Below are 26,848 nucleotides of genomic sequence, written 5' to 3' on the forward strand. Positions count from 1 at the left end.
GCAGGAGGTGGGACAGGTGAATATACTGACTGCACTCATATCCTGTTTCCTCTTGTTCATTCAAGTCTGCAGAAGCATCACCTCTCATTGGACATCCTGAACTCTGCCGAGAGCCAGACACCACACCAGCCTAAAATAGTGACATTTACATGTAAATCCACAGCTCTTCACACTGGACTCTGCTCACACTTTCAGCTGCAGCTTCCCTAACACTAACATGAAGAAGGCTTAGGGTTTTCAGTAGTGCTCAGAAGTACTCCTCATTGACTTGCTCTTCATTTTCAAAGCTTCGACATTTATTGCACTGTCATAAGAAAATGCTATGATAAACAAGATGTTGACTCATTTTCTGAGTGTAAAGATATAAAGGGTTAAAATTCTATCAAAGTAACACCAACATTCACAAAATTCTCTAATTAACTGAACAGTGGTGCTATAGCTGACTCAGGAACTTAGACTTCCTTTATTTTTTCCCATCTCATTTAAACTTCTACTATGATCTGTCCTCAAGTCATGCTTTCAGAAGTATTTCCATTACTCTTCCACAGGAGCTGTCATAAAACACCACAATACACAGCCAAATACAGACATCTCGGTACAGATTTATGCTGGAAGCAACCTTAGGGTGTACCACCTTAAGGGACATGGTTAGATGGATCGGCCCTGTTTAGGGCTACCTGACAGAGATGGCTGGACATATTTGTCACCACATATGACAGCATAGCTCATTCCATAATTGTATTTATCTATTTCTGCTTGTTACTGTAAAGAAAATCAGGTCTCAACTATGTCTCTGTGCAGTTCTCCTGTCCCAGGAAAGAATTCTGCACCAGACAGTCATTTTGTGTTGTCTTCATTTTAAATGCTGTACAAAAAAGCAGCCAGCTAAACAATCTGCTAAAAAGGGTCTTCTCAAAACATATTTGCAACATAAAAAAAAAAAAAAAAAAAAAAAAAAATCAAACTAGATAACAAAGAACCTGTCTCAAAACCCAGTATGTCATTAAACAAAGAAAAAAGCATTCTGTTGAAAACAAAGAAGTAGTATAACAGATAAATAATGGGAACATAAATAAATCAAATTACTGAAATGAAGAGAATCTTTGCAAACTGTAGATGTCATGCCTCAATTAACTTAAAATTACTCTCAGCATTTAATTGCTTCTAAGGTCCAAATAAGGTCCAATAAGCAACATTCCTTCAGATTAGATTTTTCAGAAGTTAATGGAGTTGCAGAAAATGGCTGTAACATTCCCCTCAAAACAATATCTCATAATTACTTGGGTCAAAATTCAAACTTTTTCAAATGTTCCTTTAACTCCTATAACACTCATATAGCTTTATTCTGCCTGTCTGAACAAAATGAAGACTTCCAAAAAAATATCTGCTATCATCACCCAATCCATTTAAGTGCCACGATCCCAAAATGCATATGTTGATCCTCTCACTGAGCATGAAAGATATTTTTTCCATTCATTTCAGTGCAATAAGATACAAAAGTAATGGTTTGTTTTCCTCATTCATAAAGACTATTATGAAAGTCCCAATTTCAAGCTCTCTGAATTTCTTCCTCATCAGCTGCTAAGTCTGAAGTCTGCAATACATTGTGAGATCAAGTCCAAAGGCAAGAGAGATTCTAGGTTTGCTGATTTTCATTCCCTGAAATCCTGGCAATATGCCATCTCACAGCCTTCACAACTTCTAATGGAAAAGACAGAATACCCTTCAGAAAAGAAAAAAACACTGGTTCCAGTCATGCAAAAAGAAGCTTCCAGGTTTCTCAGAAGTTTCCAAATGGGGCAGCACATGGAAAAATAAGTAAAAACTACACTGTCTGATTACGCAAAATAAAATTAAAGTGTCTCTGATGCATCTATCGATTCTTCAGGTTCTCAGGTATGTTGAGTGAAGCAGCTCACAACAGAACAGACTGCACGCCCATCCATCACACTTAAATGCAATCACTGGCAAGCATAACTGCTCAGCTACTGTCTAAACTACAGAAATGCATTTAATACTCCCCCATCAGCAATCAACCTTTTCCACATTTGTTCATAATCACAATGAATTGTTCCATGTTAATACTTTGTTTTCCTTTTCTTATCCCATGGCAGTTTAGCATGCTTCTTGAATGAGATATTTATAGGGAAAAAAAATCTCCTTTTCCAATTTTATTTCCATAACTAGAGAATATTTTTGAAAGAAATACAGATTACAGAACATGTTTGCTTACCTGTTGCAGTCCACATGGAGCAGAAGATGGGATGCACTAAGTGACACAGCAATCCTGTGCCACTGTCCATCTGCCAGGCGGTAGGGGAACACCTCTGTTCTCGTCTTCCCATTAAACCTGTAGTGATACCTGATCTCATCCCGCAGGCCGCTGCTCTCCAGTTCAAAATAGCTGCATTGAAAACATGAAGATTCAGTTCCACATGTGGACATACTGTCTGAAAGAGACTGTCACTTTCTTCTTAACTGGTAAGTCTTCTATAAACAAACACCACAATCTAAAGAGGTTACTCAGCATGGATTAGCTACTAATTAAGTTTTTTTTAAAGAAGCAGAGAGACAAGGCTATACATTCAGAGAGCAGTACACAACCAGCAATACTAATTACATGAAAACAGCTCAAAGTACCACCTGTTAGCCGAGGAAACTGAAGTCCTCTTTTCACCCATAAAAAACTACAAGACACCAAGCCTTACTCTTTTCACCAAAATATTTTGTATGATTGCAGGCTTTGTAAGAAATTGAAAAATAAAGAACAGTACATATATCACAACCACAAGCAAATAAAAAGCCATTAAGGTAAGAAACCACCAGGTAATCATTAAATTTGTATTTACTACTTGCAAATCCAGTTAAAAAAACACAGCTGTTTATTTTTAGGACACCCCTACATACAATTGTGCTTAACTCATTTTCTGACTTTTATTGTTACTGCCATGATTGTTCAGCTTTACAAGGAAAGGACAAAACCTCCTGGCTGGATTAGGTGTCTCCACATGTGGCATAAACCATCCAACAATCAAAACCTTCATAAAGCTGTCAGACGCACAGGAGAGCTAATGAAGTGGGCCCATTAACTGGTCTCACAGGGGTGTGGGGGGAGCCAGTTCTTTCTCTAGGATGAATTTAGCCCTCCCAGGGCATACTGACAGTATAAATAGTGAAGCCTTCTCTTGGACCTCACCAAGCATTTGCATTGTATCGAATCTTTTTCCTGCTAAAATGAAGCTGTGTATATAGAAACAGGTGATGAACACCTCCCTTCATAGTAGAAATAGCTCTACAAGACAGTAAAGATGTTAGATTGTCCAGATAGTCCTTTGCCCCACTACCCCACACTACCTCCACAGTGTTTTCTTTTTCCCTATTGGCCAACACTAATTTAACATGGCATTTGAGAGATAGGTGCTGATGTGGGGTAGGGTGGGAAAAATTACAGTAATGAAATCCACTTCCAAAAAATAAATGCAACACAAACCAATAAATATTGGAGTGCCAATTTTCATTTTCCAATAGGCCTTTTACACTGCTTGGCAATACACAGGCCCTAATAGCCCGTGTGCACAAGCATAACATAGGGGCTGTGCACCTCTTCAAGATTAGATCTTATCAATGAAGCTGAGGGTTTCCAACATAACTGGAAAACAGAGTTCCTTGGGAGGAAACTTAGGTGATAAAACACTAGCTGGAAACATGTGCAAGACATCACAACAGGCTGGGAAGGGGAACACAAAGACAGTCTTCACCAGATGTGAAATTCAAGCCCTCCTCCATCCTGCCAGCTCCTTGTCATCGTATTTTTCATGCAACATAAAAGCATTATTGGGTCACATGAATCAAAGACTCAAGCGACAAAGTAAAACATGCAAGGAGGTAAAGGTAAAACCAAAGCTGAATAAAAACACAACAGAATACATGTAGTACAGAGTGGGAAAAAAGGCTGGTGTTGTGAAGGAACTGGCACAAGGAGAGCAGAGAAAGAGGGATTTTCTAAATAGTAGAGCAGAATGTTGATTAACTAAACTACAGGCAACACACATTAAAATACCTAAATTACATTCACACGAAATATGGGGAAGATATTATTTCAATGCTCAGTAACAATATAGTCAATAACAAAGATACTGCTGCTGGTTTTCCCAAGCCAGAAAAGCACTAGGACAAGTACTGTCAGTGATGTCATACTTAAACATTTTGTAATTTCCATCTGCTCTCACAGCACAAAAGGAAGCAAGACAGAAAACTGAAAAAAAAAAAATACGGAGAAGTACATAACATTCACATACAAAGAATTTGTATGTATATACATATAGATATATGGTTGATCATAGAGGCTTAAGAGTCCAAAAAAAAGACAATCTCCTGTTGCAGGAAGCAAATTGCTTCCTGAGGTTATTCTTCATAATCTCTAATAGCCACAGAGCTGATCACTCACCACACAATGATTTCTTTGTTAATGTAAAGGCAACAGTGCAGCCCTGGAAAGGTCATTCAGATATTGCACTTAATCACATCTGTGCCCTATTATTTGTACAGCATAGGGAATTGCAAAGCTTCTCACCTGACAAGCTTTAGTGTCAATAGTTACCTCAGGACTGAGAACAGCTTGTTGCTTAGGCATCGAGCTTGTTACCAATCTCCTGACTAATTTATATAGTACAGAACAGATTACTTAAAATTTCAGGTAATAGCTAGTGCTAACATTTTTATATATGTGCATGCAATGCAGTAAGTGCCACGGGACTGTATTAAACACCATGTTTTAGCTCTTCAGTGGCAGGAAAAGGAAGGTGACAGCAGACAAATTCTGCACCTATTTTTCACCTCCCTTCAACAAGTGCAAATCACAAACAGTTACACTCAGAGAGACATCAGTGAACACCAGTCAACAAAATCCCAACAGCAGAAACTACCTGGGTTACCTCAACACATCTCTCTCTCTTGTATTTAAAAAACAAAAGGCAATGTAAACCAACACTCTTGTGTTGATTTTTTTTGAGATGCAGAAATTCACACTGAGACCTTGATTACACAAACACTTCACAACGTTCTTGGTTCAGAAGTTGTCTTTTCTCTACCAGAATATAAGTCACATGCAAACTGCTTTCTCTTTTCTTTCTTCCTTCCATTAGACTCTAGGGGAAAGAAGCCTCTTCCAAAGCAACAACACAAAGGCCATTCACTCTTGGAAATAAGTGTACCCACTCTGTTTCAGAGTTCTAATCTGTAAATTGGGGAATGGAAGACACATGAGGGGAAAAACAAACTCAGGCAAGTAATCATCAGCCAGTGAGAAAATAATTAGTAAACCCAGAGGAAATAAATGGATTTTTTTTTTTTAATCGCTATCTCATCTTCAACTTCAAATGCCATTATACAATTTTTTATCCATCATAAAACAACAGGTAAAAATGGGGAGGGGAAAAATTAATAGAAGGTACCCTACAAGAGACAGGAAAACTGACTGATCTCTAACAGGTGTTTTGAAGGTACTTTCCAGTATTTTGACAGGAACTACAAGGAAACAGAGGACTGGAATGAATCAGCATTCTTGAAAAGATTGTAACATCTGGGGCCATCTGAATGTATGTATCATGATTCAGTGTGAACTTTCAATGCTGCCATGAAATCCATACCAAAAGCCCAAGAAAGATCCCTGAGTATTGTGACAATATCTGAATCTCCATCACATCTGCATGCAGCCTGTGTCAGCCTGTCCTACAGTTAGGGCCCTGCTACCCTCCTCCAGATCTGTTTCACGGAAGAAAGGTGTGAGACAGTAATCTCCTTGTCAACTTTTTAGCACTGAGTGATGGTTTCTTGTTTTATTTGTTATTTCTCAGCAACAATTTATACTTCCATATATTTTAAATAAGGCATGATCAGAAGTTAACATGTATTTTGACAGATTAATTTTTCAGAACACATGTATTAAGAAAGCTTGATTTTTATGGAACAGCAATACAATTTGGCCTTGGCTGAAATTCTCCCACTAGTAGAATTTCCCTGTTTGCTAAGTATGTAAATTACTGCTGCCTTCTTTCGTACAATTATAGAATTCAAATGCTTTTTATAGGTCTATCTGCAGTCTCTCATTCAAACCCCAATGTATAAGAGAAAAACATCACTAAATTCAGACTGATTTTATGCACATCAAAAAAAGCTGGGATATTTCAAGGTCATACAATGTGCTTTCCAGAAGGACAGTATTATTCCACAGCTGATTCAAGATATTTTACAATTCTTTCTGAAAGTTTTTGCAACTGCTACATACCTCATGCAAAAATATTGTTTGGAGACGATAAAGCTTGACACAGGTACGTTTAATGACTTTTTTTATTCCCCCTTTCTTTTAGTCACCACCATACTGACTAAACCGTACATTTGACTACTCATTTCACTTCCAGATCAAGAGAGAAAGGTTCCTAAAAGTATACTTTCAGTTGGAAACACCTGCTGTGGATGTAATGACCAAAAATTACTGGAAAAGTCCCCATCAATGTTAAATAAGAACACGGACAACACCTGAAGCAGAAAAGACAAAGTATTTCTATAAGGTGAGTTGGCTTAATCCACCATCTGCATTAAAGAAACATATTCACCTATTCATCATCTCAACCCACAGAAGAGATCTTATCCTGCAGCAAACACCACAACGTTTCATTCAAAGATTTTACTGCTGTTAGATTATGCAAGTGGCCAAAGGAAGGACAGCCCACAGATTATGGTTCCCAAGACAGGGCCCCAACAAGAACTGTGGAATTGGTGTCCTCCAGAACATCCTTAGGGTGCACAGCACTTTATTTCCTGATCTTCACCAACCCAATACCTATCACCAAACACTAAAATATCCCACAATGAAGACAGCAGCACAATTGAGTAAGCAGATTAAATGCTCCTGTAAGAGCTCTAGGAACTAAAGCAGAACTACTTTTTGCATTCAATTCTGGCAACCTTCCTCCTTATCACATTCAAATATAAATAAAGCAGAGTTATCATTCTGACTTTACAACTTCCATCATCCTTGATCAAGTGCCAAATGAAGCCCCACAGCCTCTTTCAAGGAGCAGCACCAGCGCTTATTGCAGATGCTCTTACAACTACTGAACAGATGTCCCAGGGCAAAGCAGCAGGCACAGATGGCATCCCTGCAAATATGTACAAACTTGGGGTTGCCATCTAGTCAAAACACTGTGCATCTGCTTAACATTGTATGGGAGAAGGTCACAAAACCACAGGAGTTCAAGGATGGAAGCCCCATCCACCTTGCACATGCCGCAGCAACACTATGATGTCGGGCCTCCCAAATGCTGGGGGAAAAAAAATCACTGGCGTAAAAATGAGACTGTTACTGCACAGAAACTTCTGGAATATATCTGTGAGTCTGGCCAAGGCACAGTTTTTAATTTTTTTCAATAACAATGCAAATTCAGGAAAAGTCCAGAAATCAGTCATTTTGATGTCATCAGCTATAAATTGTAAATTCTGCAAGCTTCTGAAAAAATCAGTATATTTGGACTTGTTTGTGCACATAGCTTTTTCATTTCACAATAGCATTGTGCTATTTCATGATAAAAATGGCTTCAGGCAAGACTGTGCTTTAGCATCTTTGTAGAAACACTTCTTGATGTATTTAGAGACAGGCAAAAAATCTGCATCCATTATCACAGAGATCTCAGGATTTTCCATCTACAGGGATTCTGTGATGAATCACAAGCCATTAATCCTTCGGCCTTTTGCTATTCCTTACCACCAAGTGAGTCTGTGTGCATAGTAAGACACACTGTGTTGGGTGTGCCAAGTGGCTCAGCCTGGACAGCGACATCAAAGCAGCTGAGATCTTGTTTTAGCAGTCCTCAGTGCAAAGCAAATCAGGCCAGGAGTGGGCGCTGGGCACTGTGCTGCAGATAAGCTGGCAGGCATCTGCCCAAGGCACTGCCCCTGTCAGCAATGAAGCCATGGGGAGAAAAAGCAGTGCCTCTGAAAGAAAAGATGCATCTCTTCAAATGAAAGGAAACACTCACTTTGCAGTTGTCACCACAGCTCTGTGTGGATGCAAAACCAGAACAAGTTACACCTGTCAAGGCAAATATTTCAGTGGCTTCCAGGGGCGCTGTTCCTGTACCCTAGTTACTATAAAGTGACAGGAAAAGATCCCAAGCTCTGAAGCATTAAGCATTGTGAAGCACTGGATTTTGAAGAAATGCTCTTAACATGCTCAAGCACTCCTCCACTGCACATGCATCTTGAGGAACACGTTTGGTGCAGTGAGAGTCTCATGTGCTGCAACTGTCACTGTGGCCCTGGATGGTAAGAGAGGGAAACTTCCTTAACATCCATAATTACAAACCATTCAAAGCTACTTTTTACAGCTGGTTTAAATAAAGACAGACCCAGAGGCTGCACAGCAAAACCATACATGGCAGATCGTTGCTTATGCAGCATTAAAGACTCACTGCTGTGGCAGAGATTACACACTGATATCACCAAAGTCAGACTGACATCAGGCAGCACAAAAGATGTCACGAATGGAAGCATTACCTGTGGCAATGAAATTTGTTGCTAAAATGTGCTAAATTTGTTGCAAAAATCAGATTAACTTTCCACAAAGGGAAACAAAAAAGCCAAATCCCATATATTGCATCACCTACTCTATTCCAAAAGTATTCCTTCTATGCAAGCAAATCCAATATAGCCAAAATGTAATACTAAACACTTTCAAACCTCCAATGTAAAAGCCTGAAAGTGCAACATCACCATGCTACTGGCTACCTAAATAAGGTTCTTCCAAACATTTATATCCTTTCATTTCAAGCAAAAGGAACTAAACCCAGTCAATTAAATGACTTTTTTTTTCTATTCAGAGGACAACAGTAATTGTGTTCTACCAGCTTAGCTTGAAACATTTAACAGTAAACACTCCCACACTGACACCTTCTATTAGTACTGAATATTTATTAACATTTTGTCTTCTGTTCTACCCATCTTATACATGGCAGCTGGGCATGCAAGCTGCAAAGCATAAAGCATTTATGATGTGTTTGTATACCTGCAACTAGGCAGAGGTCATCCTAATACAAATTTACTTTCCTCTTTGATCATATAAAGAAAAAAGTAACCTCAACATCTGCCTGCCAGGCAAAAGACAGCTGGAGTCAGAGCTGGTACAAAGCAGCTACATATTTCCATGGCATGTGTTGTAAGGATTGACCTTCACCATTTTTGTTTTCATTTTATTTGTCTAAAAACCTACCTTCACCATGACTGCAACCAGCCTACTATCTGAAAAAAAAAGCCTGGTTTCTCTCCTAGTCCTAATAAACCAAGTAGGAAGTACCACACTGCACCTAAAAATAGAACAGCGTGTTAGCAGGCTTCAGCGCTAGCACAGCCAGCAGGACAGAAAAGAGTCTGGCTGGAGTAAGCTGAAGTTATGACTCCTTAAATCTGTCTCAAAAAAACCCCAGCAAACCCACACAAAAACAACAAAAGAACATACACTAAACACTGTCTTAACTTTACTGAGAAGTAACCTGACAAAAAAAAAATCTTCACTCCTTTACATATCACCACTCCAATACCAAGTCACCATGTACACTCACATCCTGCAGCCATCGTTACAGGGCTCGTCATCCTCAGCCCTTGGCCAAAGGTTTGTTTCCACAGTGCAATTCACAAAGCATTGCTATCTGAGGACTTCCTGAATGGGGGCTGGCTACTTTCTAAGGCTAACCTGGGACTCTGAGCTGGCATTAACCCAGGGATCTCTGTGGGTATGCAGAAGCCTAGAGCTGCCAGTGTGACCAGACAGACTCCAGCAAAGTTGTAACGAAAGCAGAGCCCCAGTCCAGTCCCTCCCTGCCTCATGCTCATCATCACAGCAACAGCTCAGCTCAGGGGATCTCCAAATTTACGGTCTCTAAATGCCAGATTTTAATAAAACAAGAGGATAACAGCTTTTTAAACTAATGAGGTCTGCCACCTGAGTAAAACTGCTCAGCTGACAAGTATTTGAAAACAAATTACCCTAATTGCAGTGTCCTTAGAAGAAAGGTTCTTCCCTCTAATCTCTCAAATTCAGCAGCTTTTCAGTGATTTCTTACATTATGACAAAATCTACATGTTGCAAAACATGGAATATGCCAAAATCATCTTAGGTCTGGACTGGTCAGTATTCTTGAGACACTTTAAGCTGGCTTATTAAGACTTTTCTAATCAGCAAGAAAGGACACTTAATCAGTGGAACAATTACTATCCCTTAGTGAAGGCCAGCCTAATAAACTATAAGGATGTAGTAAATCACTGTGTCCTTGTATGCCTATTTATTCATTGCCAACTTGGCAGAAAACTCAAGGTCCATGCATCCCTTAGCTGAACTATCTCCATCATAACATAAAAAAATCACACCCAGAGGTCAAAAAGCCACCTGTCCAGGTGAAGACCCTTCCCTCGGGCACGCACAGAAGTTAGCTGAGATTACAAAACTTGCATGGAAACTACTAACCAGTAGTAACTACTAACCAGTACCAGGGCTGTACTTGGAAAGTTACCAACTCTGGACCTCTGTGTACAAATAACGGTGTGGGGAGTCCTGTTGGTGTGCTTGGTTTGTGTGAAAACACCAAGCGCCCAGGCTTGTGCAGATCTGAAATAAATAACTGATGTCTCTCTCAAGTGTGTAATTATTGACTTGTTGCACACTGGGTAACAGACAACAAACACATTTCTCCTGGATTCTCCAGAGAAAAAAAAAAAAAGGAAAATCTTTTCCTTTGCCCTCTCTCAAGGTCCAGTCCATGTCTGCTCCGTCCGTATGTCCTCAGTCCCAGGCAGCCTCCACCTTCCCTGCCCCACTGCCATGAGCTCTGGCAGCTTTCCACAGCCAGCAACCATCAGGTCAGGCACTGCACCCCCTCCCTTTCTGGAAACATTGCCTGGAGCAAACAGAGCACACAGACATCACTACAAAACTGCAAATAAAACCCAAAAATCCAGACACGTCACCAGACTACTGTCAACCACACAAATGAACATTAATAACATGTTGCAGACATCTAACTGTCTTATTAACTAGGGGAGTTAACATTCCAAACAAGCAGCCTAAATTCAGCAGTCAGTTTTCAGAAAGTTGCATTTAGAGTAAGTTTGAGACATTCTGGTTCTTTGCCTGTATCAGAGGGTCATAAAACAATCAAACAGAATAACTCAGCATGTTGGAGCAGACTCCTGGGGGACCCACACATCCTGCTCCTGGCTGACCATAACATTTCTGCACTGTCCAAATTCAGGTTTAAAGAGTTTCAAACTGTCAGCCATTCTCCTCCAATTGCCAATGTGGTCCAATGTTTCAACAGCTGGTTATGAGCAGCATGTTAATGCTTCAGAGACACAACAATTGTCAGTCTAGTGTACATAAAACACCTGCTCTCAGCAGGAAGCCACAGGATGGAAGGTAACTCCTCCAGTAGTAACTCCTCTCTCACAATGCTTGAATCAGTGGAAGATTTATATAACAGTTCTTCTTCACTTTACCCTTTTGCGTACTTTAACCCCAAGACCAGAAGCAGGTGAGCACAATTCTATTTGCATTTGCATCTCTAAAGACCTTTTGAAAAGGAAAAAAACATGTAAATGCCTCACATATTTCACATCAACTCATTCAGAGGGGTGGAAGTAAGGCTCAATCTTCCGCTATTCTCTTTACAGCTCTCCAGTATACCAATTCAATATATCAATATTCATAAAGATGTGCCCTTTACCCTAAAAGAAAAAAGTTAATAGATACATCTGCAGAGTTTTTCCTTGCCTTTCTGAATCCTGGGCATCTTGGAATCCAATATGCATACACCCATCTTGCAGAGAATAATCTAAAAACATAGCAGGGAGTAAATCTAATTTTTCAGGTTTACTACTAGGGTCAGAAGTCACTTGCAGAGGCTTCTTTTCATCAGCTAGGTTTCAGTGAATAATTTAACTAGCTTATTACTCCTTTGTGGTTTTAATTAAACATATAATGGCCTGGTAGCCTTCCAGCTGTTATTTGTGAACATACAGCTTTCTATCTGCTCCTCAACAGCCTCAGGAGGCATTCACGGTGTCACCTGGGGGAAGTATCCAACAATGGACTGGAGTCTCATGCCTATTTTACCTCCCCACCCAAAACTGACCTGCAAGGAGTAAAAGTCTCACTATGAGCCTGACACATTTATCAGAATCCTCCTGAATATTTATATCAACACAGCTTGCTGCTACATAGTGAAGGGGCAGATTTTGGACTCAGTAAATCTGTTTCACTATAGCAGTACAATCAGCTTACAGGTTTCCAGATATTTGGCATGGCATCAAGTTTCTAAAGTTCAGGTCCTAGACACAGGTTAAAAGCATATTAAAAAAAAAAAAAAAAAAAAAAAAAAAAAAAAAAGGAAAAATTTAGGAAAAAAGTCTTTAATGCTTTCTGTAAGAAATTCTTGGAAACAATCATCTTATGACTCAGTCCTTTGTTCTATCATGGTGAGATATCTGATTATGAAACACACTTCAGAAAGGATGACATATGGGTACCTGAACATCCTTGACATATTTCTCCAGATGCTAATCTTGGCCAGTGGTGGAGAAGAACCATCAACATATCTCAAACCCAGAGATTAAACAGCTGAAAGGCAATGCTGACTCCATCTAATTTATGTTCTTGGGCTCTGGACCATGCAAGGCCAAAGCAGCTAAGGAGCAGGCAGACACAGCTTCAGGTGAAACTGTATTAAATCACTGTTGAAATGAGGAATTCATTGTGGGTGGCATTTTAAATATCTTGATGGCCTTTTCTAAGTGTTCTGGTGGTCTAAAGAGTCGAAGTTTGTGAGCAAAATAGCTCGCAAAGCTCATCTAGGAAGAACTGGCTAGCATAATTCGCTGATCAAGAAAACAGTTTCCAACTTCTGCGTCCCCAAGTAACATGTCTGTCCATCCTATATTATTTTTTTATTATCTCCAATTTAGGAAAGAAAACAGTCTTCAGATTTACCACTATATTCCACATAACTATACACACAGACTGCGCAAACAATCAGACTCTCCAATTAGAATTTCTCTGCATTAATTAAGATTTCGATTTTCCAAGATTTACTTTAATACATTTGAAGCATGAAAACAAAGCCTTTATCATCATTAAACTAATTCAACAAAATGTTAACAGAGATACATTGTTATCATTGTCCTGTCCATCAAATGATGATATAAATTAACAGCAAATCTCTAATTGCTATGAAATATCCATTTAAAATAACAAAATACTATATCTAAATTACTGACTTCAAGAAAAATTGCATTAATCGTATTTTACTATCTTCAGTTTAAGAGCTCCATTCTATTGGAAAATAAAAACCTGCTAAAACTTACTAGAGAAATGAAATTTAAACCAGGCATTCTATGCCTTACTACCTTAGGACAATCATCTCCACTTCATCAAAAAGCAGAATATATACACACACCTTTTCATTGCTTGGAATAACACCTATTTCTCACCTATTAAATCTGTGACAACAAAAAAAGACATTCCCATAGAGATATGAACTCTGGTATCCACAGCTAACAGCTTCTTTTGTCACTTGCTGCTGACCTCCTATATGTTCTGAAGGCTTGAACTTTTAATTTAGCCACTTTTGGTATGCTGGTACGTTAAAAAAAAGAAAGCCTTTAACTATAATATCTCCTATTTTGCACAAACAGAAGAAAATGAGAAGAGTTCTTGGGTTTTCCATAGTCAAAAACTAAGGAACAGTTTTTAAGGTTAAGGAACAATTGTATCCTTACACTTGTTCCCACACATCTTGCTCCCGATGAAATAAAGATACTCTTTATTGTCCTCTTTGCAGTGTCTGTTTTCACAGACACGGGGAAAATTGAAAAAGATTGACCAAAAAAATTGATGTCATCAAGAACAGAACCATGATAATTATCAGACACTTAGAAGGAGCAACAGCTAATAAAAGGCTTGCCCTGTGACATGTGTCTGCACCCATTTCAGTTCCCATGCAAACCTATAGAGTGAGTGGAGCTGTTAGAGAAACATCAAAAATTATCAACCTGAAAGTTCTGCTATTACACTGATCTAATGTAAGCATGGTCCTCTTCAGTAGTGCCCCAAGTCTTTGTTCTCTACTTCTCATCCATGTTAAAAAATACTTTCTCCATTGTCATCTAATTTATTAATTTCTGTCATCACAGATCTGGGGGTCTGAAAGCAGGATCCTTAGCAAGGTCTGAGCAGCAACCTGACAAACAAACAACGGCTTTAAGGGATACATAGAGAGTCCAAAAAAGAAGGATAGCCACAGTGAGCCACCTGAAGTAACAGCAGTCAAGAGCAACACCAGACATGCCTGTTCTGACTCCTGCATGGAATTACAAGAGACTGAAACTTCCTGTTACTACACAGAGCTACAAAGGTTCAATTAGACTAGCAGGCAATCCTTCAACTCTATGTATTTTTAAGCAGATGTCATCATTTTAAATATTATAGATAACCTCAGTGCCAGAGAGGACAACAGCAGTGTATTTTGTTCAACCAAGATTACTCCTGCAGAGCACATCTCCCTACAAGCCTCTGCCTGTCAAGATAGAAGATTCAAGGAGCTGCATTCAGTAGATGCCATATCTAAAAATCCATGTGCCTTGCACTGTATAATCACCACTGCCTGTCTAGTTTGACCTTGGATTTTGCTATGTGACAGCATTTTTCTGTTCAATGGCTGTCCTCAATGTCCTCTTTCACAAATAAATAATAAACAAACCCTTAACATGGCAAACTGATCCTATTAACCATGACTTCAAATGGCCTGAAAAAGCTTGGAGAAATTGAAAAGTAATGTGAAAGGAATGATAGAGTAAGAGAAGGAAAACAGGAAAAGATAAAGGGAGGGATCCCTCTCGAATGTAAAACAATACTATTCTAGACTGAGACAGTGGCCTGAAAATGCAAAAACGAATAAAGTAACAGACTGATAAGAAAGTAGAGGTGACAGAAAAGTATAGCAAAGTCCTCCCCTTAACTAGGGAACCTCGTCTGGACATCTCTGCTGTTGCACTAGCAAAAGGCATCACTGACAATTTGGTCATGATGAAGTCACTGCCTTCTCCTTCACACACTTTCTCAACAAAAAGGGAAGAAATTGGGCTAACAATTGAGTATCATGTACATGATTAAGACAAATACCAGTAGGACTTTTTTAATAGAATGCTGCAGAATAACTGGTATTAGATTTGAAATGGGAGCAACCAAAGAATGTCCCATTACTTGTATTACAACAGAAAAGACCAGCTCTAGTCTTTTATGTGTCAGACTAGACACAAAGGTCCTTCAAGACCTAAGAAATTACCAAAAAAGCATTCACAAAGTTACAAATAGGAGACTGTTTTATACAACGCACAACTTTGAAACATCAAAACCTCATTGGAATTGTATTATGAACCATAATACAAATTACACCTTTTTTTGTAACAAACTGATGTCTGCCACTAAAACAGATAATCAAAGAGACCTCTTTTTCCTCCTATATTGACAATCAGAAACAAAAAAAAAAAAAAAGGGGGAGAGGAACAGAGGGGAAGAGACATACATGAAATAGAAATATAATGTATTTATTTTGGGAAGAAAAGGTACACAGTATTACATGCAAGCACAAGTAACTTAATTCCTTAATAGATTAGTTACTGAATCTCACAGAAGATGTATTCTTTTAAAATGTTATAAAACATAGTGTAGCAAGAAAAGTGCAAGTTTAACTTTTATGAAAAAGCAAACTCCAAAGCACATACAATAAACTAGTCAGGAAAATTGCATTACAAGGTTTGTAACTTCCAAAGTGCATTTCATCTATACTACATTGGCTTTAATCTTTCTGTTTAAGTTATTTTACAGATCGGGATACATAAATAATTAATTCCTCCTATAACAAAAAAAAAAAAAACACACCACAAAAAAAAAAAACCTAGAAAAAAGTAGCAAATTGCAAACTATGAAGTAAGGCTCTAACTCGCGTGTTTAATTTTACATCTACCATTTCAACACATTGTCGAAACAGTACACTGAGCACTCAGTATCTTTTATGTTGCTGCTGCAAGAGAGAGAAACAAGTTGCTCTTACCTGTGCTCCAACTCTCGGATGGACAATATAACTCCAGAAGTTAATGCCTTTTGTTGCAGAGTGGCCAGAAACGTGAACTCACTTCTATTCTGGAAGAGCTCAATTAACTTCTCAGTCACATGGGGTGCTGCATGGATTTCTCTTTCTGTATCTAAGAATTTTATTTTTAAAAGGAAAAAAAAAGGTTAAAAACAGTCTAATAAAAATGCTAAGCCAGAAAAATTCAGATTACATTTTTCATTTTCACATCAATATTTTTCATTTTTGAGAGTCATCTGCCATGGTCCACCACTGCATTTTTTCAATGAAAAAACCCAAATGCCATCTCTGTCAGCATGCCCACTTGTCACTTTGACAAGTCCACAACTGGTCAGCTACTGATTTTGTGATTGATTTTTTGATGGGATGCTGAGCCATTTGTGTCTGCTGTGAGCAGATTAAGTTGCTGTAAATAAGGTGTGCTGCAGTCAGATAAACAAGCTCCTAAATTCTGAGAGATCTCAGGCATCGCCTCTCCCAACACAATTCACCAAGCTCCAGTTTCAGTTTTCACCACTGACTCTGTTACCACCTCTCCCTCGTACATCACAGGAAACCTGTCCTAGCGCAGTGTAAGGCAGAGATGTATTATAGCTAATAATGCTATATGGCTGTGCTCCTGCCTGAGAAATAAATACAACACGCTTGCACTCCACGGCTGTTTCAGGGATTTCTCAGTTTAAACAAGCAAAGTATGACAGCTCATACAATATTTATTAAACTACAGCCTGACCAGGCAGATGCAGAAACATTCCAGCCTCGCTAATCCTGATGACGTCCGAGCAGCATCATACGTTCTCACAGCTGATCTTCTAAGATTCAAATGCATCAAATGAAATGATGAAATGATTCAAATGCATCCCACCACATTCATTTAACTCATCCTTTTATTCACTGTACATCATCATTACAAAAGACAATCAGCAACAAAGCAGAGAAATCATGGCATTTCACCTTCCTACCCATTGCCATGTCTCTCATGCTGGACCTTTGTCACACTTTTGCAAGACCTGAGCCACTTGCAGTTCCTGGATGTTATAACCAATTAGAAACCCCAGTGTGCTTGCTTTCCAAAGGTTTTACTGTGAAGCCAAAAATGCTGGCACAAATTGTCAGCTGGTAGAAAACCAGAGAAACTCCACTGAATGTTGAGAATCCAGCCCAGCATGCATGATGTAACACACAAAGGAGTGATGAAAAATACAATTCAGAATTTCACTGCAGAAGGAAAAAAAAAAAAATCTCCAACACTATAAAAAGGCCCCATTGTGTCATTAAATGACGCTTTGCAGACAGAGAGGAGAGAGACTGGCTTGGAAAACAACCTAAAACTTCAAACACACAACTACTGAGGGTATGCCATGGACTGAAACCAAACTCCAAGGAAAAAGTATTCAAGCATGTTTGGTAATTGGGTGTCTCCATTTGTCCTGTGCAGCTTAAAGCCCTCCAAAGAAGCTTACACACCCAGAGTGGCAACATGCTTGCACTCTGAAAGGCTCACCAGTAAAAAAGCACTGCAGTTAGACATACAAAATCACTAGTCATAATTTAAAAATCTTTGCCAGGGGCTTGAATTCCCCTGATAAATAAATATAGTGCCCACTTTACAGTAACAAACTATTTGTCTGCTCAGTGCCAGTTTTACCAGAGCAGAGGATAAAGTTTCCAAGAGCAGAAACCATCTCCACTGCCATTGTATAGTGGAATAGAAGAAAAAACAATCCAGCACAGAAGATGAGATTTTATCTTTATCTATTAGCTTTTTGTATCTGTATCATTATCTTCACCTAGCAGGTGTTATTACTGGTCATAAATATCATGTAGTTTCTTTTTAAAAAGCTGATGCAAGAGATACAAAACTATGTCTCCCACAGACCCATAAATTCACCAATATCCAGTTTGCTATCTACAGAAACAGACAACCCACTGGTAGCACGTTCCAGGGCACAAGTAAGACTCAGAAGTAAAATGTCCAAGACCTGACAGATTAAGATGATTATCATTTTTTGAAGGTTAAAAACCTTCATATCTTACTTTTTTTCCCTTAAAGGTGTTACAGTTACCAGAAATAAAATGTGACTTAACAAAGCTTTCAAAAATTCTTTCACATGAAAGCACAGGCAGTGCTGTCAATGGAACATATATGCTTAAACTTCAGTCAAGCCTTGCAAAGTACAACAATTTCTCATTAGAGGAAGGCCCACATCCCACCACCTATCCATCAAATTTTATACAAAAATATAGGGCTCCTTGCTCAGAATCATCCATGGTTCATCAGTGCACTGGCTGTTTCAGTTAGCAACATACTTTGAAATATTTTGCTATTCTCTACCACCTCTTCATAGAAAAAGTATTCAAAACCACATGAAACACTCATTTTCGCTCTCTGTTGATTAAAATAAGTAAGATCCAAAGTTCTGAAATTCCAGAGTGTAGGGTCAAAACTACTGGGTAACAAATAGTATTTACAGACTGCTTTGCAACACTGTGCTCGTGTAATTGGTACAAAGGAAGTTATATAACCAGGCTTTTAGAAAATTAACACACTTCTAAGTACAGTGCTATGGATTTGGGAAACAAGTCCAGCCATTAGCAGCACCTTGGGACATCCCTACTGCAAGCCAGGTGAAAAATCTACTTGCTGATGCAAAAATGTCTCTAGACATTTTTGCAACTGGAACTCCAGTGCTGGGAAGGAGGGGTTTTGAGGCCAACACTGCATGGCCCAGCTCCCGTCCCCATGGCACAGCCCCCCACAGCAGCACCTGCCCTCACACACAGCATCCCTGGGAACGCCAGGTTTGTGTTTTGCTTGACTTCTACAGAAAATACCATACAAATGAGCTGGGAATACAATCCATTTAGAATAAGAGCCTTCTATTTTCAGGTAGATTTTCACACTTCAAAATAAAAAAAAAAATAGAAAAAAAAATTGAGAATACATACACCCCTCACCACAGGTGCCTGAAAGGCAAAATACTTTTTATGCACTCTATAAAAATAACTGTCTGCTTGTAATGAAATGTCACATTTCCTACATAATATAGAACAATATAGGTTTATACAGCAATCTTTAGTGAAACATCGCTTCATGCTTGAATGATAATGCAATCTCAGCAAAATAAATAAACAAACACAGATACGACTTTCATATGCCCTTCTATGTGACTATATTTTCTTAATTTGAAATAGTGACTGTCTGAAGGGTTTTTTAAAACACACCAGAGTGTTTCTAAAATTAATCAAGGAAAGAAAGCAAGCACACTCAGTTATTTGCAAGTCCAAGAGACAGAAATCATCTCAGAGCATCAAGTAAAGGCAACTTTCTACCTTCAGCAGATCAAAAGCACAAGACACACCTATGTCAGAGAGAGCATATGTGTTGCTTGATTTTAATTCTTAAGCTGTGGGTCCAAGGAAGAAGTGCCAAACACAAACCAAAGGTCCAGTTTGCCAGAACAGATAACAATAACCATTTAGGTACTGCCATCCCTGCTCCCTGGCACCATCTCCCTCACTGCCAGGGATGCCACCTTGCCTTATCCTGGATGCCTTGCTCCCTGAGAGCCCATTCAGCCCCCAGCCAGCACAGCCCTACCAAGCCAAAAAGAGCTGCAAGAGGAAGCAGCACCCAGGGTTGCCCTGACACAGGGGCTCAGCACCCACAGCACCCTGCCCAGCTGCAGCAAGCTCCTACACCCTGAGCCACACAAAGAAATTTTACCCACAACTGGAACTACTCACAACGCTCACTATTAGCACCTTCAAAATAAGTCTCAAATTTAGGTGTGTTTTCACTTCCCCATAAAACCAAATGAATGGTGATGCTGCTCTGGGGCCAACGATGTTGGGCCAAGCTTTACCTCACACATACAAACCGTTCAGATATTTCAGTGCACACTAATCCTAAATGCCAAATGGAATTAGGTACAATAACTCAGGATCAGCATCAGTCCTTACTCCACCCAATTTAGACTCTCAAGTCACATCTTTGTGTGTTGATTCAATGCTCTATGCATCACCCGCTCTAGCAACTAAAAATTAAAACCTCAGGCTTCTGCCATTTGTAACCCTGAACACATTAGAAGCCCCAGTTAAGAGAAATTCAGGAGTTGGCATCAGCTCCATTAATAACAGTGTAATAAAATCACCACCACAGAGAAGCAGAAAAAATGAGTTAGAGAAGGAAAAGGACAATGCTACGAAAGAAAGCAAAGGTCTCGCCAAGCCTCCTTTGACAGTGACAACAATCCACAGCACAAAGGGAAATACATGACCATTTGAGATGAAATTTTAAGTGATGAGAAATGTGCACCAGTTGTTAAAAGCCATATCCCAATTCACCTGGGGAATAATTTTTCTTTAATAGATGCTTCCATTAGAGGAAAAATACTAAAATTCAGTTCTGAATCAACTCATTTTCTAAAGCAATAGGTACATTTTATCATTCACTAGCTTGCCTGAATACCTTTTACTTCCCTTGGCAGAGAACATACTGCAGAACACATTGCTTTATTGGTAACTTCAATCATTTTAAAGCTATTTGCTTCAACATGCTTTCAGTAGAACCATTGAACAGTCACTCTGGACAAGCAAGTAGAAATTAATCCTGCAAAAGCAGAGAACCCAGATTTAAGCTATAGCAATTAAAGAATTGAATATTACAGTTTTTTGGCTTTTACCTTGCTATGGGCAAAATCCAGTAAAACTGAAAACTGTATTTATATAAACAAAACAAACAGAAAATCACCCCAGTGCCCCACTTTTCCTTAAGTCACCTTAAGCTTTACAAAAATGAAACCAAGATTAGAAGGATGATCCAAAACTAGCAACTCTCAGTGTAGGCAGTTCCTAACAGTTACTGAGGATGAAAACACACAACAGCATCACAGAAACATTCTTGTTCACTGAAGCAGGTGCTTCACCAAAGGCTCTGAGTCAAGTGGGATGCAGTGCACTGACCCCCTTCCTGCACACTGGTCTCCCAAAACATCTTTTAAAGAACTGGTAAAAATAATTTACAAAAACCAAAGCCACAAAAAAAGCCACAAACACCAACAATGCAAAACACTAGTGATAAATGCCCATTCCTACTTGCTTCCACCCTTCTGAAAGCACTCTTCAGTTCACACAAGTCACAAACAGATGCAAAAATCCCCAGAAGGATGATAACACTAATTATGGGGATCTTCTCCAAAAAGAATCATTTCACTGCCAAGCAGAGAAATGCTTCAGGTACTTGTCCCTGCCTACCTACCAAGGGCAAAATGTAGATGTCAGCAGATACCACTAATTTTTTGTTTTGAGCTATGGGGATAAATTCACATAAATTTCTCTTTATATGCTAAGAAAATAGAAGACTTCACAACATGTTCTTGTGTCAGGAAAAGGCCCAGAACCACATCCATCCCTCAGAGCACTTTGGGAGCTCAGTTCAGCCATGAGCACTAAGGCTTCAGACAGCCCACACCATGCTGCAGAGACCCACATGCCTGTACTGCTTCCACCCAGGTTCAGTAAGCTGGGGGTACTGTCAATGGAAAATAAATGTAGATTTATGTTAAGGTGCTAAGCTGGCACTTTGCAGCTCTCTGGGGCTGCTGCACTTGAACAGTGGGGTCTAGAATCAGCTGTTCTACCTGCCAGCAACCCAAAGACAGGGGTCAGAATACCTCCCCCTTCTCTGAAAAACTATGCTACCAGGGAGGACCAAAGAGGGTATGATGTATTCTCATAAGCATCTCTCTGCTTCTGAGTATTCTCACCAGCATGAAAAGACACTGTAAATGTTTTTGCCTTGCTAGCTCCTCTCAGAGTCAGTAATAAACAGTAGGAAATCATGTTCAACAGCACAGCTTTCTAAATTATGATTATTCATTGTAAATCACTTTTTACATGTTGCTTCAAATAGTGTTTCTCAAGAATAAGATCCGTCTGCAGTGAAATGCTTGGTGATTTTAATATGCAAGCCTCCTACAGAGATGATGTCTCATTTTAATTATTGTTTCGGTTTAATGGGTTTTCATTAAATTAGAGGATGGAGCAATTACCAGGGTGAACAGCTAATGTCACAAAGGTAAGTTCCCATGACTATACAGCAAAAGCAGTTCCGCTAGAGAAGGTGGAAAAATAGTGTAATTCAATGTAAACTCTGCTTTTGCATCATGCAAAACTACCCCTGGCTATACATGCTCATTTATTGAAGTCATTTTTATATACATGTTTGTAAACTAGTTTACAAATGGGTCTCTCCTAACAAAATTCATCTAGCGTTTAAAATTATATATACATATAAATAAAAATCCTTTCAGGAAGCCACTGTAAACCCAGCCCTAAAACTCCAGATGCCAAAGGCAGGAGAATTTTGAGTCACTGAAGAAATCAGAGAATACTTACCAAACCATAGTTTCTCCTCAACTACTAATTTAGCTGATTTAGTGGCTTAGTATCAGACTCTTCACTTCGTGAAAATTGCCTTCACTTGAGCACCAGCTAGAGTGACCACACTCATGCTAATTAAGTAGATGTCAGAGAGTTCTTAAGTCCTTTGTTTGCTTTATCAGCGTTTCAAACTGAACCAGTTTGTAGCAGTTGAGTACTCTGGAAGGAACAGAGCAGCAGATACTGCACAAGACCTGGAAATGAACACATGCCAAGAGTGTAGGCAGCCACCGGTGCTTCTCCAGCCCCAGCCAGCCAAAGGTGCCTGACGTGGCTGAGTAATCACAGTGGCAGGAAGATGCAGCAAAGCCTGTATAGAAAAAATTCGTGTAGGTCTCCTCCCTCCAGGGCTTCCTCCTTGTCTTTTTCACCCACAGGGGCAGAATGAGCAAGGCAAGCACTGTAGTCAGCTCTCCAGCTGCACAAGGAGAAGCAGCAACGACTGACACTGTCATCAACCCAACTGGCTGGCGTGGACCAAAATCAGACACCTGCAGTCAGCCAAGGGCCTTTGGAGCAGGTTTCCTGCTGTCAACAACAGATACCACTTTGCTGAGGCTACAGTTCACCTGTTACTCAAGACAGCTACTTGAACTTGAAATTTCAAGTATTTTAAGCAGCTGCTGAGCTCGTCTTCTCAAGTAGGCTCCCTTCTTTCCTCAAGGGATTCATGCTGAAATCAAGACTGTTTACAAATGGTTGATCCCTTAAATTAAACACTTCGTTGAAATGCTCCAGTAGTTCACTATCACTAAAAGCACATAATCTGCTCTTAAATCATGTGAGTTAATCAAATTACATGTGTTGTCAGTTAATTAGTTCAGGAGTCACTGATTGTATCAACTTTTCCAGTGTTTACCTACATTAGATAAGGTTATCACGTTGCTGTGCCTATAAAGACTGCTTTTTGACAATTTGGAAAATAACATTTTAACAGAAAGAACATGGACTTACACCAGCAACACTGTGAACAGAGCCAGTGGCAACACTGGGAAAATTCAGTAATTGTCAAGAACCATTCTCAGTGTGCTATCCATTTTGCAGGGGGAATACTGACCACTCCAGGGACCTATTTCAAGAATATATTAAATACTAATGTCACACACAAATAATGAGCCACTCAAAAATATGGCTTCATGCAAAAGGAAGCTAAATAATTTTTTCCTCCCCTTCTACAAAGCATTTTCAAATATGCTTGAAGTCACACAAAAATATTAGAGATTACTTTTAAAAAATGATAATATATACCAAAACTTGAAAAAATGATACATTCTGCATTTGTTTAAAGGGAACTTAAGGTGGTACCAGAACGTGAGGAGCCCCTAGAACCAAAAATCAGACACAGAAGACAAGCTTTGCAAATAACTAATAATTGTAGGGTTGGTCTTATTTCCTCCCACTATACCTCCAAGTGTGTTTGTAATCCAGAAATAAAATATAAGGTTAATAGAAGAGAGAGACTGATCCATTCATATTTTTGAGAAGTATGTAATAAATCTGATTTCTCATTTAGCACTCTTCTTTCTTCCAGGTAATAATAAATACTGCTCATAATTTATGGCAACAATATTAAAAAAAAACCCACAAGTACTTCTGAAGTGCTTTATGATTCCTAAGTTTACTATGAATTTAACAGATGCAGTCAACAAATAACACATTTCAACAAAATTTTAAGATCCAGATTCCACAAGAGCAGGAAACAAGAAGAATGCTAAACTACTCTGACTTTGTTGAAAATCCCAGTCTAACTTCAGTGAAGTCATACAGAAATTAGAATTTGCCTCCCTGGTGAAAACCTGCACTCTTAAATGTGTAAATCAAAATACTACTTGAAATAATTCTTTAAAAGGGAAGTTTCAGCTAGGCAGAAATCTGACTTGGTTTCTTCACTGTGGAGAGAGGCTTCTATGCCTAGTGCAGCTAACAGACCTGGGTACACATACATACATGTTTTAATTTCATTTTATCACATGAATAATCCAACTAAAGACAATGAAATTATCCTTGAAGTTTGAAGCAAGCATATGCTGAAGTGCTCTCTTGGTTCAAAAACTCTCAAAGACTCGACAGCCTAAATCGTTTTTTAATTACTTTTAAAGCATAGGTCATGTATTGCTGAAATGTTACAATTTCAGGGTTTTTTATACTCTATAAATGATTTATATAAGCATTAAACAACACGTGTTTCAGGAACTAATTTGCCCTTTTGTTTTCTTTCCCTGAGGAAAAAAAATCACTTCCATGTTATTGCTAAAGCAAATTAAATCCTGGGTGTCTGTTTTATTTATTAACTGCATGATAATAACATGAAGCATAATACATTTGTGAGAGCCCTTCTCTACTGAAGTGTAATTTCTGAATATAAACATAAAGAGGCTGACAGCAATATTCTAGATGTCTTTGTTTCTTGGAACATACATAGGCACACATTTATATTTTCTCCCAAAAAAAACATATAAACGCTATTGGTGAAATGTTTCACAACACCCACAACAAAGACCCATAAATAACTAACATACTTAGTCATTCTCCATGAGTTTTACATGATTTGAGAGATTTAATAATTTCTTTTAAAAAGTCACAATAATAACTGTTTTATCTTTTTACACCATAATTATGATTTGGACCATTGCTTTTCTTATTTCACCCAAGCATACCACAACTCATGAATAAAATATGACAACTTTGATAGCATCCATTGCTGTGGGTTCATCCGTAACAGGAAACGTGATTGGGGTACTAAGAGCTCCCTTTTTCTCCACAAGCTTTTGTTTCTGAAAATAAGCTTTTATTTAAATAGAACTGCCTTGTGTCCCTCCTCTTCTGCATTTCTTGCCATTAGCAGTAACACCAGCAATAAGTTTACTTTTATTTTTAATGATTACATTTTGAAGCAATTAGGATGGCACAAAGCAAGGTGGGCAGAATAACCTGTCTCCAGGCATTCACAAGACATCAAAAACCATTAAAAGCAATGCCAGTATCAGAGAACGAAAAGCTGAAGCAGAGGACATGACTTAAATATGAGAGAAATGCCATTATAAAAGCAAGACTCTTTTTTTTCTGGCTCCATAATTAGTTACAATGAAGGAAACCTAAATTTCTTCCACCATTTCCCAAACAAGATCACTGTAACTAATACTGCAGGGTCCTCCTACCACAGCTTGTCAGTACATTCCCTGAAAAGGAAGGCTTGGGATAAATGCAATACATGAGGTTTCCAAATCATCAGCATTTACCAAATCATTCTGCAAATATCATGTTTTAAGGCTGTGCCACTTCGCTTTCCAAACAGCATGATGAGCATCTGTGGAGACCTCCACAGAGCACGAAAAATCATGACATATACACACACAAATCCCACTCCCCTCCCACACATCTTGGCTTTATTTTCCCCAGTCCCCAGGAAGAGGCTTTAAAATTTCAGAATTATTATTCACAATGAGCTGAAGTACAGAGAGAGAAACAGAGGCAGATATGAATGCCATCTGTAGACAGTCCATCTTAGAAAGAACAAGTATTTAAACTCCAAGATCCAGTTTTTATATGTGTTTCACTCTCAGAAGATCTTTATGTTATGTATATCTTTATGTTACATTCCAGTTCACAAAAAGTTTTTAAAAAATGAAAATAAAGGCGTAAAAGAAGGGGACTACACAATAGAAAACTAAGCTTTACAACACAAATTTACCTCCTTTGGAAGTGTCTGTTCCCACAGATGCCAAACAGAAACCTCACAGCTTCAGAGGGAGGAGTCACCTGTATGTGCAAGGGAAGCCAGATTCTAAAACAGCCCCTGCAGCTGCAGTGATCCTGTACAATTTTTCCTATTTACAGTACAGGGGACCCACAGCAAGCTCCAATGTAATTTAAGAAATGTTACCACAAAGGAGGGAGGATGGGGGACAGAAAAGCTGTAATGAGAGACTTTTAGTAAGCAAAACCAATTCTGAGCTACAGTACTCACTGCTCTAAAACAGTGATTCACGGATCCCTGTCATCAGAATTACAGGACCAACTATTTTAGCAGATATGCAGCCTACAACTAAGGATATCATCCCATGTTGGAGTGGGCATCAGGTACCAAAACCAATTTTTGCCCATTCTCTTAAAAAAAATAAAAACCTAATGCACTCCGTGTCTTTGAATAGGCCACAAAAGGCAAGACAATCACATGATATAGCACCATAAAACCAGCACAGTATGACATG

The 26,848-nt window shown here is 38.9% G+C and overlaps 1 protein-coding gene across 2 annotated transcripts in view; it reads right to left on the reverse strand.

Moving 5' to 3' along the window:
* NELL1 (neural EGFL like 1) overlaps positions 1–26,848 on the reverse strand; it is a 290,478-nt gene that overhangs the window by 249,550 nt on the left and 14,080 nt on the right. For both annotated transcript variants that reach the window (XM_053981605.1, XM_053981603.1), the window contains exons 3-4: positions 16,155–16,305; positions 2,234–2,404 (exon numbers count right to left, since the gene is read on the reverse strand). In XM_053981605.1, coding sequence (XP_053837580.1) covers positions 2,234–2,404; positions 16,155–16,305 — 322 coding nt within the window. The remainder of the gene's footprint in view (positions 1–2,233; positions 2,405–16,154; positions 16,306–26,848) is intronic.

Source organism: Vidua macroura, chromosome 6 (genome assembly GCF_024509145.1).
Source record: "Vidua macroura isolate BioBank_ID:100142 chromosome 6, ASM2450914v1, whole genome shotgun sequence".
Classification (NCBI taxonomy): Eukaryota; Metazoa; Chordata; class Aves; order Passeriformes; family Viduidae; genus Vidua; species Vidua macroura.